This window comes from Pipistrellus kuhlii, unplaced genomic scaffold (assembly GCF_014108245.1).
Source record: "Pipistrellus kuhlii isolate mPipKuh1 unplaced genomic scaffold, mPipKuh1.p scaffold_m20_p_3, whole genome shotgun sequence".
NCBI classification, from domain to species: domain Eukaryota; kingdom Metazoa; phylum Chordata; class Mammalia; order Chiroptera; family Vespertilionidae; genus Pipistrellus; species Pipistrellus kuhlii.
The window spans coordinates 82,307,949-82,326,446 of NW_023425529.1; the positions used below are offsets into that span (position 1 = coordinate 82,307,949).

The following is an 18,498-nucleotide window of genomic DNA, read 5'->3' on the forward strand; positions in this document are numbered from 1 at the left end:
ATTGAAAGATCCAAATGAAACTTCTAGAAATAAACCTCAAAATGCATGAGATGAAAAATAAAATGGCCCTGATCAGTGTTGCTAAGTGGTTAGTGTCTCATCCTATGCACGGAAGGGTCACAGGTTCTATTCAGGGCACATACCCAGGTTGCAGGTTGGATCACTGATGGGGGTGTGTGAGTGAGGCAAAAACTGATTTATGTTTTTCTCTTTCTCTCTCCCTCTGCCTTCTTCTCTCTCTCTCAAATCAATAAAACATGTCCTCAGTGAGGATTTTTTAAAAAGAAAAAAAATACAATGGATAAGATTAATGGGAGATTAGACATAGCAGAGCTTGATCCACAGAAGAAATTATCCAAAATAAAATACAGAGGGAAAAGAGAATAAAACAAAAAAGCAGGTGTCAGTCAACTGTGGAATAACTTTAAGCCGCTTAATATACTTATAATTGAAGCTCTGAAGAAGACAAAAGAGAGGGGCTAAAATTTTTTTTGAAGAAACAATGGTTGAAACTTTTCCAGATTTGATGAAAACTATAAATCCACGGATCCAAAAAGCTCATTGAGCCCCCTAAGTAAAAATGTTAATATGGGCATTATAGTCAAGTTATTTAAACCAACAATTAAGAGTTTTTAACAAGAAATCTCTAAAGGAACCAAAAGGGTGGGAGGACATACGCACAGAAGAACAAACATAAGGAAGACATCATATTTCTCACTGGAAGCAATGCAAGTGAAGGTAGTGATAGAGGAGTACATTTCTTAAGGTTCTAAAGAAAAAAAAATGTCAAGTTAGAACTCTATACCCAATAAATCTACTGTTCAAAAGTGGAAATGAAACAAATGCTTGCTAAGACACGCAAAACCATCACCAGTAAGCAGATCTGCACTAGAAAAAATATCAAAGAAAGTCCTTAAGGCAGTGGGAAACAATGCCACAGGGAAATATGAATCTACACAAAGGAATGATTTTTTTTAAAAATATATTTTATTGATATTTTACAGAGAGGAAGGGAGAGAGATAGAGAGCTAGAAACGTCGATGAGAGAGAAAAACATCGACCAGCTGCCTCCTGCACACCCCCTACCGGGGATGAGTCCACAACAAAGGTACATGCCCTTGACCGGAATCAAACCTGGGACCTTTCAGTCCGCAGACCGACGCTCTACCACTGAGCCAAACCAGTTTCGGCAGGAATGATTTTTTTCTGTACAGAAAAGTAATATTAGAAATCCTAACTATCAATATATACTATATAAGAACTTTTTGTTATTATTCAAATTTATTTGATTAAACAAAAATAATAACATAATGTGGAGTTTATAACATATGAAAAAGTAGAGTATGTAACAACAAGAGCACAAAGATCAGGAGAGAAATGGCAGTGTGTTATTGTGAGATTCTTATTTGTAAAGTGGTATATCATTGGAAGGTAAACTGTAATAAGTTAAAGATGCATATTACAAAACCTAAAGCAATCACTAAACACAACAAAGAGGGTGGCTAATAAGCCAACAAGAAAGAAAGTTGACAATAGAATAATAAAAAATATCTAATTAATCCAAAATAGCAATTTCAACCAGTGTGCACAAGAATGTTTAAAATCTGCAATACCTGACTATTTAGTCAGGGGCACTGACCTCTTTCCTCTTAGGTTGTCAAATAAAAAAATGACAATAGCCATCTGACGTGAATGAGTCAAAAGTATATCTATTTATTTAGTCAGATCGACCAAAAATATTTTTTTTAATATTTTTTATTGATTTTCAGAGAGGAAGGAAAAGGGAGAGAGAGAGAAAAATATCAATGATGAGAGAGAATCATTGATCAGCTGCCTCCTGCATGCCCCACACTGGGGATCGAGCCAGCAACCCAGGCATGCGCCCTTGACCAGAATTGAACCCAGGATCCTTCAGCCCACAGGCCAATGCTCTAGCCATCAACCCAAACCAGCTAGGGCAAAAATATATATTTTTTAGTGTACTGCAGAATCTTAGTAATTAGTTTATATCTGTGATGAAACATCAAAGACTGATCTAAAAGAAGGCAGAAAGAGACGAAAAGGAAAAGAAAGGACTGACAGTACAAATAGAAAACAAGTAGTAAAATGACAAATTTAAACTTAGCTAACAAATTGGTAATTACAAAATAGTTATGGAGATGCAATGCATAGCATAGGGAATACAGCTAATAATCTACCTAATAAAAGAGTAACATGCTAATTGACCATACCTTTGTGACATCCACCAGCCAATCAGGAGTGAGTATGCAAATTAACCTAACAAACATGGTGGGTTAATTTGTATACAAAAGCACCAAGTGGCCAGGGGCAGGGCAGGATGGGACACAGGCGTTTCACCCCACCCCCAGGCGCTCCAGGCCTCTGGGCAGTGTGGGAAGGTGGGAAGGTGGAAGGCAGAAAGGCAGAGGCTCTGGGTCAGAGCAGAAAAGTGGCTCCGGCCAGAGCGAAGGCAGTGCTGGCAGCCAGGGAAAGGAAGGTCCATTCTGGCACGAATTTTCATGCATTGGGCTTCTAGCATTGAAATAACTATGTATGGTACCAGGTAGGTACTAAAATTATTGGAGAATCACTTGATAATTTGTTTAACCACCATGCTGTAAACCTGGAACTAAAATAAAATACTATTGAGTGTAAACTGTAATTGAAAAAAATAAAATGTTTAAAAATGTAAACTTAACTATATGGATAACTGCATTTATTTATTTATTTATTTATTTATTTATTTATTTTAATTTGGAAGGGAGGAGGGAGAAAGAGAAACATTGACATGAGAGAGAGACACTGATTGATTGCCGGTGCAAATAAACCTAGGACCCTTCAGTCGGTGGAACCATGTTCTACCCACTATAGTGTTGGCCCAATATGCCAAGATTATGGGTTCAATCCCCAGTAGAGAGGGAACCAGGACTGCAGCAGTGGGGCAGAGCAGATGCTGTTAAGAAAAACAGAGCCAGCCCTAGCCAGTTTGGCTCAATGGATAGAGCCTTGGCCTGCGGACTGAAGGGTCCAGGTTCAATTCTGGTCAAGGGCACGTGCCTGGGTCACAGGCTCAATCCCCAGTAGGAGGTGTGCAGGAGGCAGCTGATTACTGTAATGATTTTCTCTCATCATTCATCTCTCATCTCCTTCTCTCTTCCTCTCTCTGAAATCAATAAAAAAAATTTTTTTAAAGAGAGAAAGAAGGAAGGAAGGAAGGAAGGAAGGAAGGAAGGAAGGAAGGAAGGAAGGAAGGAAGGAAGGAAGGAAGGAAGAAAGAAAGAAAGAAAGAAAGAAAGAAAGAAAGAAAGAAAGAAAGAAAGAAAGAAAAAAGCAAAGCAAAGCAGAGCCAGAGTGGCAGCAGTTGTGGCTGCAGGCCTTCAGGGAGTGGCTGAGGCTGGGCTAAGCGAAGCACCACACAGCAGTGCTGAGCTCGCAGCCCTGGAGATGGGCACCGAGATCATCCTTGAGGTCCGAGTGCCAATAGGGAAAAGTGCAAGAATAAGGAGCTTATTTTGAATTATGTTGCATACAGGATGTTTGAGGTCTTCTGGCATTTGCATCTGCCATGGCTCAATGAAGAACCTCCTGATTACATTATGGTGATAGTGACCAACAAGAAAAGTCAGGACCTGTCCCTGTGTCAGGGAACCGTACAATTCAATTCACCTATAGCTCCATGGTATACCAGATAAACTTTACTCCGTTCCAACTAACCCCTCAAGTCTACAGTCCTCTGACACCAGCATAATGTACAGTAATGTGCCTTCAAACAAGAGCAGTCAGTTGGGAAGATGAGAGAAGGCAGGACGCTGCACTGTCACCCCTGGCAGTTTCTAGCACAAGACCTCAGAAAAGAGATTCCAGAGTTTCTTCAAGTTTGCAGAAGCAGAACACCACTAATGTCAGACAGATGTATGATGATGGTGTTGCAATCCGACTAAGGTCAACAGTGAAACTTTGGTCGAAGCCAGCAGCTTCTGAAGATGCAATTGATATTAAGCCAGAACCACCAACGAAGACCTCAATTTTGTGCAGGAGAATCCCTTATCTCAGGGGGAAAAAACCCTACAGTGACACAGAGGATTCTTTGCAGCCTTCTGTTGAAATTTATTGATCATGTGCAGATAGTGGTGTTCATTTAAACAGCAATTTTATTAGCAGCAAAAGGGTATTCATGCTGCCAAGCAAATCGGTATACCAGAGCAGCTGGGTATATTAGACCAGACATTTGTGCAAACCAGAAGTGCTTAACAGCTTAGAAAAGATAGTCCCATCTTAAGAAACAACTCGGGGGGGAAAATGAGTATTGAGGGGAAAACTTTCGGAAAAGGAAGTTATACCATCTTCTAGCAGTCAGCTCTGCCGTTACTTCTCTGCTTGTAAGAAAATGGAATGTCCCTTCTATCATCCACAACACTGCAGATAGAACAGTCAGTGTACAAGACCTACTGCACGTTTGACCATCTCACCATTACGTGCAACCACAACATGCCTTGAAATCGGTTCGGCCTCAAACCAGTGAGTGACATCCAGTCTTATCTGGCAGAAGATTGTGAAGTTTGAAATTTTTCATCTAAAGATGAAAGACACTCTATAAAACTTGTCAAATATTTGAAACTGAAATATATTGTTTTTATAATATGAAAAAAGAAGACAGAATGAGAAAAAAAATATTTTCAAAATGAATATTTGATAAGGAACTTGTATCCAGAATATTTTTTAAAAGTCCCAAATTTCAATAACAAGAAAATAACCATTTTTTAGAGGGTCAAAAGATTTGAACAGGTTTTCACCGAAGAAGATATATGGGTTCATTAAAGCACATGAAAAGATGTTCAACATCATTAGCCATTAGAGAAATGGAAACTAAAATGACAGTGAGATATATATGTTAGTTCAAAAATCAGGTCTGTGGGATAGGACAGCAGAGGTCAGAGGTCAGAGGAAATATGGGGGAGTGGTGGATATGTGCATTACCTTGACTGGGGCAATGGTTTCAAGGGTGTATACATGTGTCAATACTTATCAGATTGTACAGTTTAAATATATACAGTTTATTGTAAAGTCAATTATACCTTAATATAAAACTGTTTAAAACTAAAGTCTATGGGAGAAGAGTTCACTAGTTCTTAACTGCCCATATCTCTGCACCCATAATTCAGGCACTGAGGGAAGCACTTAGTTATCACAAGGGAAAAGGAATTAAAATCATAAACAATTTAGTCTGATAAGTATATAAATCAACCAAGGCAGGAGGGGGAAATTAGGGAAGAGATAAAGCAGTAGATGATATGAACAGTTACTGTTGCAAGTTGGAAACACTGCAGAGAAAAAAGAGAGAGATGGGGGAGATAATATTAGATCAACCAAAGGACTTGTATACCTGCATATAAGTACAACCAATGGACATAAAACTTGGGGGAGAGAGGGTATGTATGGGGGAGGGCAATGTTAAAATATAATAAAAATAAAAATAAAAAATAAAATAAAAATAAAGAGAGAGAGAGAGAGAGAGAGAGAGAGAGAGAGAGAGAGGAGTTTTCAGCCCGACGCAAGCCCTTTCTCGCCATCGTTATGCTGCCTGCTCATTCCCACGAAGCCGAGAGAATGTTTAGCTGCCGTGGGTCCTGTGGTCGGTTCTGCTCCCCTTCTCCTCTGCCTCCTGAGCACCTGGGACAAGGTCACACCTACCACACAAAGCCACTGGCCCTGAAAGTGGGGAAGGACTGAGGGGCAGGATGGGGCCCAAGAGGGACCCAAATGCAGACCATGCAGTCCTTGGAGTCACGCTGGCTTTCTCCCAAGCCCCGCCACTGAAAGATGGAGTTAGTACTGGAGATAGAGGTTGGCATTCACCACTACCTGCTGCTCCCCATATCCACCATGTTCATCTCCTTCTCCACATTCTAAAAGGCTCTGGCACTCTCCCCATGGGATGGGAGAGACCACATGCCCATCTAGAAAGGTACCATTCTGCTGGCCACCCTTCTCAAAAGCACATTAGGTAGTGCTGCCTGTCATGTTCCAGGTGACATTTGTAAAGACATAAACTGATGATAGTCCACATGATGATAAGTCCACATGAGCAGCACAACAATGAGCATACATCATTCATGCTGTAATCTACAATGGTCTGTCCAATACTGAGCGTTAGTAATTAACTCAAAGGGGCACCAAATTGTCACATGCTGCTATTACTCTTACAGAAAGAAACGTGCTCCTTGCTTCTCTTTGTTCTTTAGCATCTACAAACAGCATCAAGGGCCAGAGTGTCCCCTGATGCCGGGTGTCATTCAGTCCCCTTTACAGGGGTGGCCCTAGGCTCTCTCTCCCTCCGGTTAGAGCTGAGGTTTACTCTGTTGCTGCACTTCCCCCCACATTCCTTACCCTCAAAAGCCCTAGTTCTGAGAGGTCCAGCTGTGGTCCATTCTGGGTGTTGAAGAACTCAGTCAGCTGGCAGCCAGGATCCAAGGAGCTAGAGAGGTTCCTGCTGATTGGCCCATGTTCCGAAGCACCCAGACCCTGGGTGTCAGGGACTGAAGATGAGAGGGAAGGGTGGGAAGTGGGGCAAGGAAGAGGGGAGCACCTGTCCTAACCTGAGGTGGTCTCCAGCTGGCGGTCTACGACTTGCAAAAACAAAAGATTCTCAGTACAGGTAACCTCTGCCACTGGTTTTTAGCAACCTGGACCAAGAAATTCAGTATAAAATTATTGGCAGATGATTTGCTTTTTTCTGAACTGAGATTGGCAGGCAAGTAATTTAAATTCCCTCCTGGCAGATTTAAATTGTGTTGCCTAAACCCGCTCCTACCACCTTCCTCACAGTGGGCCTCAGGCGATCCAGTCTCCGCATCCCGATGGCCAGAGATATAGGGGAGAGATATAGGGGGACAGGCCTTGGTGGAAGATGATGTTTGCTTTTCCCTCCAGGGAGTGGAGGGTGGAAAGCAAGAAAAATAATATAAATGTGCAGCTTCACGGCAACTTCGTCAGTCATCACCCGTCCCCACCACCGCTGGGCACGCAGTGCACACAGTTACCGCTACATAGCACAGCACTCAGACTGGCTTACGTCCCCCGGGAGGAAGACTATCTAGAAGAGACAAACTTCACCTACTTCTGAGTTTTGCCTAAATAACCCTACTTCCTACTTCCAGTTCTTCTCTCTTCCACGATCTTAAATCAGTCTTTGCTCCACACTCCACTGTAACTCTTCTTACAAAGTCACACAGCTAAATCTAGTCATCGATTCTCATTTCTCAGCTTAAACATCTGCGGCATCTGGTTAGTTCTCTCTCCCTCCTCCCTGCGAGCATTGCTTTACTTGCCTCCAAAACACTTCATTTTCTAGGTTTTCCTCCTCCTTTGCTGGATTCTCCTCTGTCTCTTTTGTTGGCTTTTCTCAAATCCCTAAACCCTGAGTGTCTCAGAACATGGGCCTTCTGACTGAAAGCGGTCTGCTTCTGCCCTTACTTCCCTATAATTCGTTCTCAACAAGCAGCCAGAGAGATTATTTTAAAATGTAAGATCATGCCCTAGTTGGTTTGGCTCAGTGGACAGAGCGTTGGCCCGCGGCCTAAAGGGTTCCAGGTTTGATTCCGGCCAAGGGCACATGCCTCGGTTGGGGGCTTGATCCCCTTCAGTAAGGGGACATGCAGGAGGCAGCCAATCAATAATTCTCTCTCATCATTGATGCTTCTATCTCTCTTTCCCTCTCCCTTCCTCTCTGAAATCAATAAAAATATATATTTTTTTAAAGAAGAAAAAAAATATTGTTTCTTAAATGTTAAAAATAAATAAATAAAAATAAATGAGTAAATAAATAAAATGTAAGATCATGCCAGTCCTGCTCAAAACTCTGCTATGACTCCCCATGCCCCTGAGGAAAAGCCAGTCTTACAAGAGCTGACAAGGCCCTACGTAATCTGCCACTTCATTCTCTGACCTCACCTTCTAATTACTCCCCTCTCTGCAGCTCCTCAAGCAAGCCAGCCAGCCTCTTGCTGAGGGCTCCTGGTCTGTGAGAGGGGGCAGGCTAGGCTGAGGGACACTTCCCCTCTAGTACTCTCAATAATAAACATAAAATTAAAAGAAAACAAAATAGTCCTGGCCGGAGCTCAGTGGTTAGCATGTCGGCCTGCCCATGAGAGAGTTGCAGGTCTATCCCCAGCACCTATTTGGGTTGCAGGCTCAATCCCTGGCATGTGAGAGGCAACTAATCTCCATGTGTCTCACATTAATGTCTCTTTGTTTCTGTCTCTCTTTCTCTCTCTCTTTGCCCACTCCCTCCCTCCCTTCCACTTGCTCTAAAAACATCAATGGAAAAAAAAAATTACTTTAGATGAGGATTAAAACATTTTTTTTTTTAAGAGACAGTCTCTTATTGACAAAGAGATAAGGAGATGACAAGAAGTGCTCGGACCCGTTCTCTGTAAGAGCTTGTACTGCTTGGGAGGTGAGGGGAGTTAAATGATGACAGAGGAGTTAAACCACTGGGAGCACCCAAAACCAGAAAGTCAGGCATGTCTAGGTTCCTCTAATGACCATGTGCATCCTTGGTTAGTCCCCCTTACCTTGGCAAAGGTGCCTTTTCACTAATTCACCAGGTGGCCCCATGACTCACGCCCTTCAGCAAAGCTAAGCATGGGCCTCTAGCTCCAACGCCCCTCAGAACTCTTCCCTCCAGCTGCCGTCATTCACCAGGGAAAGAGAACAGGGTCCTAAGGCCCTGCCCTTGACCAAGGGAAGGGATTGTGGCTGGTGGCGTAGGAGCCAATAAAGAGCAATGTCTCCACTGTCCGTGGTGGTCTGCGTGCTGGAAGGCAGGCTCTAACCAGGAGGGAGCCGCCACAGCAGCCTCCCTTCTGCCTCCACCTCCCCTGCAAGCACCATGTGAAAAACCAGGAGCCTGGATACTCTTCTTCCTGGGCCTGCATTTCCTCCCAGGTTTGCACAGACTTACCCCAGAGCCCTGAGGCAGAGCCCAGACCCCAACACTGCCAAACCACAACCTAGCAGAGTGAGCCCCACACCCCCCGCTGCTCCTCACTGCTGCCTTTTGCTTCCCCTTCTTCACCATGTGGTCTCACACTAGACCCATCACTCTTTCCCACCTCTTCATGCCGGTTATGCTAATTCCCAAGCCAATCTTTACCCAATTCCAGAGAGGCTTGGGGAAAGCTGCTCACCGCCTAAGCTTGCTGCCACGTGAAGAGCTAAGCTGGCTACTAGGTTCCAGAGAGTCTCAACACCCACCTTAGGCCACAGGCTCCTCCTCCTTCCTCGGCCAGCCCCTTCCTGCCACCCAATTCTCTGAAGGGAAAGTGCTCAGGCCTAAGTTCCTAAACAAGCATGTGGGGTGTCCAGGGCTAGGTCAAAAGTGAAAATCCCTCCCTTCTTCCTTCACAATGCAGACTGAACAAAGTCCTGTGAGTTCAGGCTGCTGCCTAGAAATTCCTGGACAGAAAAGCCATATCAGCCCCCCACCCCAGCCCTCTGGAAAAATACAAGTTAGCCTCCAATCCCAGAGCCAGTCAACCCTCAGTTGCCACAATCCTGAGAATAACACTATGGGCTCAGAGCAACTCTGTGCTCTTCCCCATTCCTCCCACCTCTACTCTGTGCTGTAGGTTTCCTCTCTCTCCAAAAACTATTGAGACTGACTTGATGTATTTTGGGGGCCCCTACTCATCCTGCAAGATGGTAGGTGTTGCATTAGGGTACTCTCCTTGTGGCCAGTAAAATTACTAGTCCCCTTACCATATCCCCCTGTCACCTGCCTCTGCATTTCTCCTTCCTCCAGCTCCGACTGCAGCCTCACTTCAAAACCAGACCTGGGAGCCCAGCCATCAGCAAGGAAATCTTCCTAAGCCGCTGCTCACCCAGAACCTTCATTACCTGAGAAGGCCCCCTGGGGCTTCCCAAGGCTAGCTGGGATTCCCTGAAAGGGGCAGGAAATGACCACCATTGCTGTAAGTGACCCCAGAGGTGAGAATGGAGGGGAATGAGAAGCCAGCAAAGAACTGAAGTTAGAGTCCATGCTTCCCACACACACACATTTTCAGTGGGAAATTTATGAAGGAAGAGCCACTAGAATCAAAGATTACGACACTGGTGGGTGTTGGACAGCGAATGGCTTAGGGGATGTCATGGACCCAAAAGAACAGAGGAAGACACAAAGCCATGGCTAAGGAATCTCCAGATCGTTTGGCATTCCCATCATCTTCAACATAGCTACCATGTGCTAAGCATTTGCATGCATTGTCTCTAATCCTCACAGCAACCTTGCAGGTATCACTATTCCATTTTACAGGTGCAGCGGTGGAGGCTCTGAGGACTCGAGCAGTGCGCCCCAGATTACACAGAGAGTAAGTGGCAGAGCCAGAATCCAAACTCTGGTCCATCTGGTTCCGAGCCTGCACTCCCATTTCCGTGGTGCCATGCTAAAATGGAGCACCCCCGGGAGAGTCGCCATGTGTCTAGGTGTCAGGCTCCTGCAGTGTCCTTACTGAATTCTAAGGGAGGGTCTTTCCAGCTCCAGCACTCTCTGTGTCTCTGGGGCCGCTCTGAGGGGCAGTAGCGCAGGTGATGGGGACACCTCCTTCCAGGGTTGGTGGGTGGTGCAGTGGCTCTTACCTCCCCCGTTTTTGTAGCAGAGATAGGGAAACCTCCAGACGTTGCCTAAGCCAATGATCTCCCCGGCCACTGACAGCACAAACTCCATCTTGTTGTTCCAGTGCCCGCGTTCCAGGGTGCCATCTTCCTCTGCCTTTTCCACGACAGGGTACACGGGTTTTGTCTCTCCATTACTGGCCGTGCCCGAGACCCGGCTATCCATCCCACCTGGAAGACAAGCAGGGCACTCTGTCACGTGGGCACTCTGGGAGGAAAGCGCTCCCCATCCTTCACCAGCAAATGTCCAAGGAAATAAGTGCATTGGGAGAGAGAGCATTCCTGCCCCTTGTCTGCAGACCCAGGTCCTCCTTACCCTCTCTGGGTAGAGGCTGGGTGGCTGCTGCTGAAAATACATATTCCTTCCCTGTGCCGGGAGGAAAGGCCGATACTGAAGTACAGATGCTGCTTCCACCTCACAGGCTCTTGGGTTGGGATCTGTGGACGTGGGAGAACTCACACAGGCTGCAGAGGGTCTACGTTCTCCCTGCCACCCCACAATCCCTTGTCTGTGTTAACACGAGCTTTAGTTTCTCTATTGTTTGCTGGGGACAATTGAAGGGATGGGACTTTTATAAATCCTCAACTACCAATTTTTGTTGCAGGAATTTATTTTAAAAAAATAATTCTGACTGTGGGTAAAGATTTTGACCTAAGGATATTCATTGCTTTTTAACACCAAAAAGTTATTGTAGAATGTACATAAATATTTAAGAATGGTAGATAGATGAATAAATTATAATTACATACACGCAATGGACTACTATATAATTATTAAAAATTGTGCTGCAGAAGAAAGTGTAATGAATGAAAATTGTTCATAAGATGTGAAATGAAAACAGTTACAAAATAGGTCATACAATATGATTATGCTGGAAAAATATTTTATATTTATATGCATTGCAAGATTAGGATGTGCAGGAAAATGTTTTTCTTTCCTTGGATTATAGGAATTTTTCTTATCTATATTTTCTACACTTTTTATCAAAAAACATGTTTTATTTTGTAAACCAGATTTTAAAAAAAAAAAAAAAAAAAAAAAAAACCTCCTTCCAAAGCAATGAGAGAGGTTGAGTGGGACCAGGAACCCTGAATAAGATGAGCTGATCTCTCCAGCGACACCAGCCAAAGGAAAAGCTGACCTCTGGGCTCTCTTCTTTTTGGGTGATAACAAATGTAGGAAACTGTTACAGTAGAGAAGATAACACAAAATGAATAAAAGAATAAGAATTCTAAACCCTTCACTGCCCTATTCTAGGCTGTTATCGGGATTGAGGATAAGATTAGATGTTCTTCATATACAGCGAGCAACTACTACAGAAAAAGCACTTTACATACATTTGTCTCATTAATCCACACAACAACCCTGAGATGTAAGTTGTGTTACCCTGCTTTGTAAATGCAGAGGCTGAAGCTCTGAGAGGTTAAACAGCATGTCTGCTGCCATACAGCTGGGAATTACACAGCCCGGACCTAAACCCACTCTGTTCCTGTTTTTTCAATTACATTCCTTGATTACGTTGGCTGCCTAGATTTATCAGCATGTCGAATATAAGCATCTTCTAATGACTCTCCCCTGATTGTGTACAGTGGCTCCTTTTCCGGAAAAGTGGGCCAATGGACTTTTTCCTATACCTCAAGAAAAGTTCTTGACAACGGAACTTTCTCAGCAGGAGCCCCAGCTGGGCACAGACTTTCTGAGGGATCCAGAACATCAGGAAACAGTAGGGCCTTTGTTGATTTGATAAATAGGGAATGGACTCCAGAGGTTGTTAGTGGAATAAGGAGAGACGAAAGCAGCTGGTCCCAAGAAGATTCTTCAGTAGTTTAGAGAAGGTTGCCTAATGTCTTATGCTGGTTCTGGGCCTCCCTTTAGCATCTGATGATGTCTTCCGAGGGTGGGATCCATCTCCCTTCACTTCATCATCCTCGCAGATCCCATAAGAAGCAGTGGCCCTGTCCTGGGTTCCTTGGCCTCGTTAGGGTTCAGCTCCTCAGAGGGAGCCTCATGCAGTTGAGAGGACTTTAGGAATAGAGTCAAACAAGCCTGGATTCAGGTTTTAGCTTTGAGCCATTTCACTTACTGCCTAACTTCAGCAAAAAGAATACTCTGAGTCTTGTTTTGCTCATCCCTCATCCGTAACAGTGAGAATGACAGGATATACTTAGCTATAAGGATTAAATCACTTAGTAGAATCACAGGTATTTAAATTTTTATTTTCTTTCAATACTATCAAACTTTTTATGTTCTTCTGTCTTAACTCGTTTCACAGAGAAGAAAGCCTTCATTTTCTTAGCATTAAACCCAAATGTCTTCCCTCTCAATCTAGGATTCTCTTTCTCCAAATCACATTGTCCCATAAGTCAACAACCACTGAAGTTTCAGAAAGTAAAGAAAATAGCATATACTCTTTGCATGGGCACCCGTAAATGTCAGAAGCATTTCCTAGGAGAGCATCAAAAACCCCTTTGATTATAAATCCTGTGGATGCCACCAACCTGCAGTCTGAGAGCCAGACACAGAAAAAGAAGAGAAGAAAATGTTACTCACCTTCTTGCAGTTGCTGCCAGATGTCCAGGCACGGCGAGGAGAATTATCTAAGGGGGAAGGGGAAGGTGCTGGCTATTTGAAGTGTGGTTCCAACTCCCCTGTGGCACTTGTAATTCTAAACTGGCCCAGCCCACATTCTGCCCTCCTGCCTCCCCTTCTTCAAACCCCTTCCCCTGGCACCAGACAGCTCACACGTGAGTGATTTCACAGCCCGTGGAGTGTGTTCACGCCCCGGCAGGTCGGGCTGACCGCCTGTGAGCTTCTCTGCAGCACACACTCCTCCCTGGAGCTCACAGGCTCTTCCCCTCTCGGTGACCGTGGGCTCTCCACAGGGATCCTGCCTTCCATCCCTTTCTCCAATTCAAGTGTTCCTATAAATCCAGCAAAATAGATGTTCCTTCAGTCAAGCCTATGCAGAGGAATTTAAAAGTAGATTTATCTTATTCTTTACAGCTTATGCTTTGGAATAGACAATGATTTAGAATAAAGATACATAGATATGGCAACTCTAAGAAGTGAGAAAAGCTTCCTACACACACACACACACACACACACACACACACACACACACACACACAATCCTATATAATAAAATACTAATATGCAAATTGTCCCCTTGACTGGGAGTTCGATGGCTCACTATGATGTGCGCTGACCACCAGGGGGTCATGAAGAACATGGCGGGCATCAGCGACCCCTCACTGGCTGCCTGAGGGTGGGGGTGACAGGACAGAGGTGCAGTGAGAATGTGGGGTGTCTGCTGAGCTCGCTCTCACTCTCCCTGTCACCCTCCCCCAGGATGCCAGGGCTTGAGCACCAGGGAAGCATCCTCCTTCTCCCCAAACCTGCTCAGGTGCTGGGCGCCCAGAAGGAGCCTGCCCTGCACCTGCATGGCCTCTTTCAGGTGAGCCAGGCCACAGCCTCCAGGACTTCATGGGTGGATCAGGCCCCCTGTGGGTTCACACAGGAGCCAGTCTGTGAGGCCAGCCCTGAGAGAGTGCACTGCCTGCCCGGCTTCTGTGCAGTGCTTCGGGGCAGCCCAGAGGCCCATGCCTCAGCCTGCCTCAGCCGGCTGCACTCACCGCATTTCCGCATGTGGACTTGGGTGCTGGGACTCAGACAGAGGGGTGTGCGTACGGGGGCACGGGGGCACAGGTGCTGCCCAGGGCCCAGAGGTCAGCTGGGACCTGCCCTTCCATGCCAAATGCAGATGCTCACATTTTGTCAGCCAGGCCTAAGAACTGCACCTGAGCATCAATTCCATGCACCAGGCCTCTGAGGCCAGGTGGAGGGAGGGGCTATGGGTGGTTGGCAGGCCAGTCTCACCCTCAATTGGAGTGGGGGGGGGGGGCAATTTGTTGGGGGGACAGGCAGTCGAATTCCCGGTTGAACTCCTGGTCGAGGGGACAATTTGCATATTAGCCTTTTATTATATACTAGAGGCCTGGTGCACAAATTCATGCACAGGTGGGGTCCCTTTGCCTGGCCTACAGGGCCAATTGGGGCCGTCTTGACCAGTCCCTATCGGGGCCCATCAGGGCCAGCCAGCCAGGAGAGAAGGGACTGTAGGAGGTTGACTGGCTGCCAGAGGTTGACTGTAGAAGCACATTGACCACCAGGGGGCAGCTCCTGCATTAAGTGTCTGCCCTCTGCCCCCTGGTGGTCAGTGAACATCATCGCAACTGGTCGTTCAGCCAACTTGTCATAACACTCACTTAGGCTTTTATATACATAGAGGATATACACATAGAAAAGTCTGAAAAAATATTCATCAAATGGCTCATAGTAGCTACATTTGTAGAATAGAGCTGGAACCAGGAGATTATATAAAGTGATATTTTTCACTTCTGCTTTTTGAGCTTCAGTATTGTTTGAATTTTTAAATAATGTGCTAGAATTTATTTTTAAATAATTTTTTAAACAATCAAGAAAAGAAAGTGCTAATGTTTAAAATAAAGCAAAGCCTAAACCCACTATAAGCAAGGAGTTGGCTGTAAAGATGAGGCAGAGGCAGTCAGAGAAGCTCTGCTTTGAGGCAGGCACAGCTGTGCTGAGTAGAGGACCATTGCTTCCTATAAATCCAGCAAGAATAGATGTTCCTTGACCCCGCTCACCACTGGCCAAAGCACAGTGCAGTGGAAAGCTGCTTAGGCTTTGGAGCCAGATGGTCCAGGCAGGAGCTGATGATTCCTGCTTCTGTCACCTTTCAGTTTGTTGAGCAAGGTGTTCAACTTCTGCAAGTCTTGTCTCATCCACAGAAAGGATAGAATATTCCTTACCTTGCAAGGCTGTGTGAGATTTCAGGAGATAATGTGTCCTGTATGTAAAGGACCATGCATAGCAAGCCCTCAAAAGGTAGCTACATTTTATTCTTAAGAAACTATTCACAATGAGCATGGAAATTTTCTTGAAGAGGATGGAAGACCCCAGAGCAAAAATAGAAGGAATGAGTCTGGGTGGGGGTTAAGTGTTGAGGTGGGGTGGAGGTCTGAATGGGATAATAACAATGTGCCTGAAAGGATCCCAAAGTGTGGAAAGGAAGGTAAAGCCTACAGTCTAAGGGAGTTTCTGTCTTTCTCACCCCTCATTTATCTTTAGGGCATGGAAGCGGGAATGGGGAAGCACATCATAATCCCTAGGGAGCCTGGTGGAGATTATTTTCTTTTAATAAATCTTTATTGTTCAGATTATTTCAGATGTTCCTCTTTTTTTTCCCCATGGCTCCCCTCCACCCAATCCCCCCCCCCCACTCCCATCCCATGCCCTTACCTCCTCATCCATAAGTATAAGCTTTTTGTCCAATCTCTTCCTGCACCCCTCACACTCCCTTCCCCCAGAAGAATTGTCAGTCCACTCCCTTTCTATGCCCCTGATTCTATTATATTCACTAGTTTATTCTGTTCATCAGATTTTTTATTCCCTTGATTTTTAGAGTCACTTGTTGATAGACAGGTATTTGTTGTCACTTTGTTGTTCAAAATTTTTATCTTTACCTTTTTCTTCTTCTTCCTCTTTTTAAAGAATACCCTTCAGCATTTCATATAATCCTGGTTTGGTGGTGATGAACTCCTTTAGCTTTTTCTTGTCTGTGAAACTCTTTATCTGACTTTCAATTCTAAATGATAGCTTTGCTGGGTAGAGTAATCTTAGTTGTAGGTTCTTGTTGTTCATCACTTTGAATATTTCTTGCCATTCCCTGCTGGCCTTCATTGTTTCTGTTGAGAAATCAGCTGACAGTCATATGGGTGCTCCCTTGTAGGTAATTAACTGTTTTTCTCTTGCTGCTTTTAAGATTCTCTCTTTGTCTTTTGCCCTTGGCATTTTAATTATGATGTGTCTTGGTGTAGTCCTCTTTGGATTCCTTTTGTTTGGGGTTCTGTGCACTTCCTGGACTTGTAAGTCTATTTCTTTCACCAGGTAGGGGAAATTTTCTGTCATTATTTCTTCAAATAGGTTTTCAATATCTTGCTTTCTCTCTTCTTCTGGTACCCCCATAATTTGGATTTTGGTATGCTTGAAGTTGTCCCAGAGGTTCCTTACACTATCTTCATATTTTTTTATTCTTTTTCTTTCTTTCTTTTTTTCTGGTTGGGTGTTTTTTGCTTTCTCATATTTTAAATCTTTGGTTTGATTCTTGGGGTCTTCTAGTGTACTGTTGAATTTCTGTATGTTATTCTTTATTTCAGACAGTGTTTGCTTAATTTCTTTTCCATTTTTTTGGCACTCTCATTAAGATCCTTGCCAGAACCGGTTTGGCTCAGTGGATAGAGCATCAGCCTGTGGACTGAAAGGTTCCAGGTTCAATTCCAGTCAAGGCTATGTACCTTGGTTGCAGGCACATCCCCAGTGGGGAGGGGGGTGCAGGAGACAGCTTGTTGATGTTTCTCTCTCATTGATGTTTCTGACTTTCTGTCCCTCTCCCTTCCTCTCTGTAAAAAATCAATAAAATATATATATTTTTAAATATCCTTGAAGGTCTCACTAAGTTTCTCAGATGTTTCTAGATTATTGAGTAACCTTATAACTGTGGTTTTGAACTCTATATCCAGTAGTTTGCTTTCCTCTATTTCTTCCACTTGTGACATGTTTCTTTGTCTCCGAATTTTGGCTCTTTCCCTGTGTTGATGGAGTGGCTTTGTGTGGTAGGTTGAACTCCTGGTTGAGGGGACAATTTTCCTCCTTGTAGTCAGTGAACACCTATAGAGCCCAGTGGCTCAGCCTCTCCTATCACCTGAAGTGGACACTCTTGGTGCACCCCTTTGTGGGCTGGGTGCACAGTCTTGTTGTAAAGCCTTGATTGCTGTTGGTACACTGGGAGGAACTGACCCAGGCCTGCAGGAGAGAGCAGTTGTGGGGGGGGGGGGAGTGCGGGGGGGGGGGGTGGGTTTGCAGGTGAGGGCAGTTAGGGGCAATCAGGAAGGCAGGCAGGCAGGCAAGAAGTTGGGAGCCAGCAATTCTGGATTTTGAGAGGGATGTCCAACTGCCCATTTAGGCCTGATCCCACAGGACAGTTGGACATCCCTCAAGAGGTCCCAGAATGGAAAGGGTGCAGCCTGGGCTGAGGGACAACCCCCCCCCCCATCCACAAATTTTGTGTACCAGGCCTCTAGTATATATATGTAAAAAGCCAGCATCCATCATGACCAGAATGACCGATGACAGATTGCTATGATGCCCACTGTAGTCAGCTAACTGTCCTGATCAGGGGGTGAAGCTAGCTGGCCAACCTCCTGTGGCCCATCCCCGTGGCCCCTGATCAGCCTGCCCCACCACAATAGGCCAGCAGCCCCTCCCCCTGATCAGCCCTGCCTCTGATTTCCCTCCCCACACCAGTAGGGGGCAGGGCCAGCCAGCCAATCTTCTGAAGCCCCTCCTCCAAGCCATCCCCACCCCCGATGGGCTCTCACCACCTTGATCAGCCTGCAGCCCCTCCCTCCATCTGGCCCTACCCCAGATCAGCTCCCCCACCCAATCTGGGACAGAACTAGCTGGCCAAACACCCATGGCCCTTCCCCCAGGCCACTGGTCCCTGGTCAGCACCTCCATGCTATTCAGCTGCAGGGCCACTGGCCTACTAGTCACTGCCCCTCCCCATGGCCAGCCCCGCCTCCATTCGGCCCCCCAACCCCAATCAGGGACAGGGCACATCAGTCAATCACCTGTGGTCCCTCCCCACAGCTGACCAGACCCTGATCTGCCAAGATTGGAGCCAGGCTGGCCAGACCCCACCTGTGCACAAATTCATGCGCTGGGCCTCTAGTTCAAAATAAAAATGT

At 45.3% G+C, this 18,498-nt stretch overlaps 1 protein-coding gene and 1 pseudogene across 2 annotated transcripts in view; one reads left to right on the forward strand and one right to left on the reverse strand.

The window, feature by feature from the left end:
- The window catches only part of SLC6A13 (solute carrier family 6 member 13), a 40,594-nt gene extending 27,241 nt beyond the window's left edge, over window positions 1–13,353 (reverse strand). For both annotated transcript variants that reach the window (XM_036458451.2, XM_036458450.2), the window contains exons 1-2: window positions 13,223–13,353; window positions 10,636–10,842 (exon numbers count right to left, since the gene is read on the reverse strand). In XM_036458451.2, coding sequence (XP_036314344.1) covers window positions 10,636–10,837 — 202 coding nt within the window. In that variant the 5' untranslated portion in view covers window positions 10,838–10,842; window positions 13,223–13,353. The remainder of the gene's footprint in view (window positions 1–10,635; window positions 10,843–13,222) is intronic.
- Window positions 2,550–4,460, forward strand: LOC118728469 (annotated as a pseudogene).
- Window positions 13,354–18,498: the final 5,145 nt, after the last annotated feature.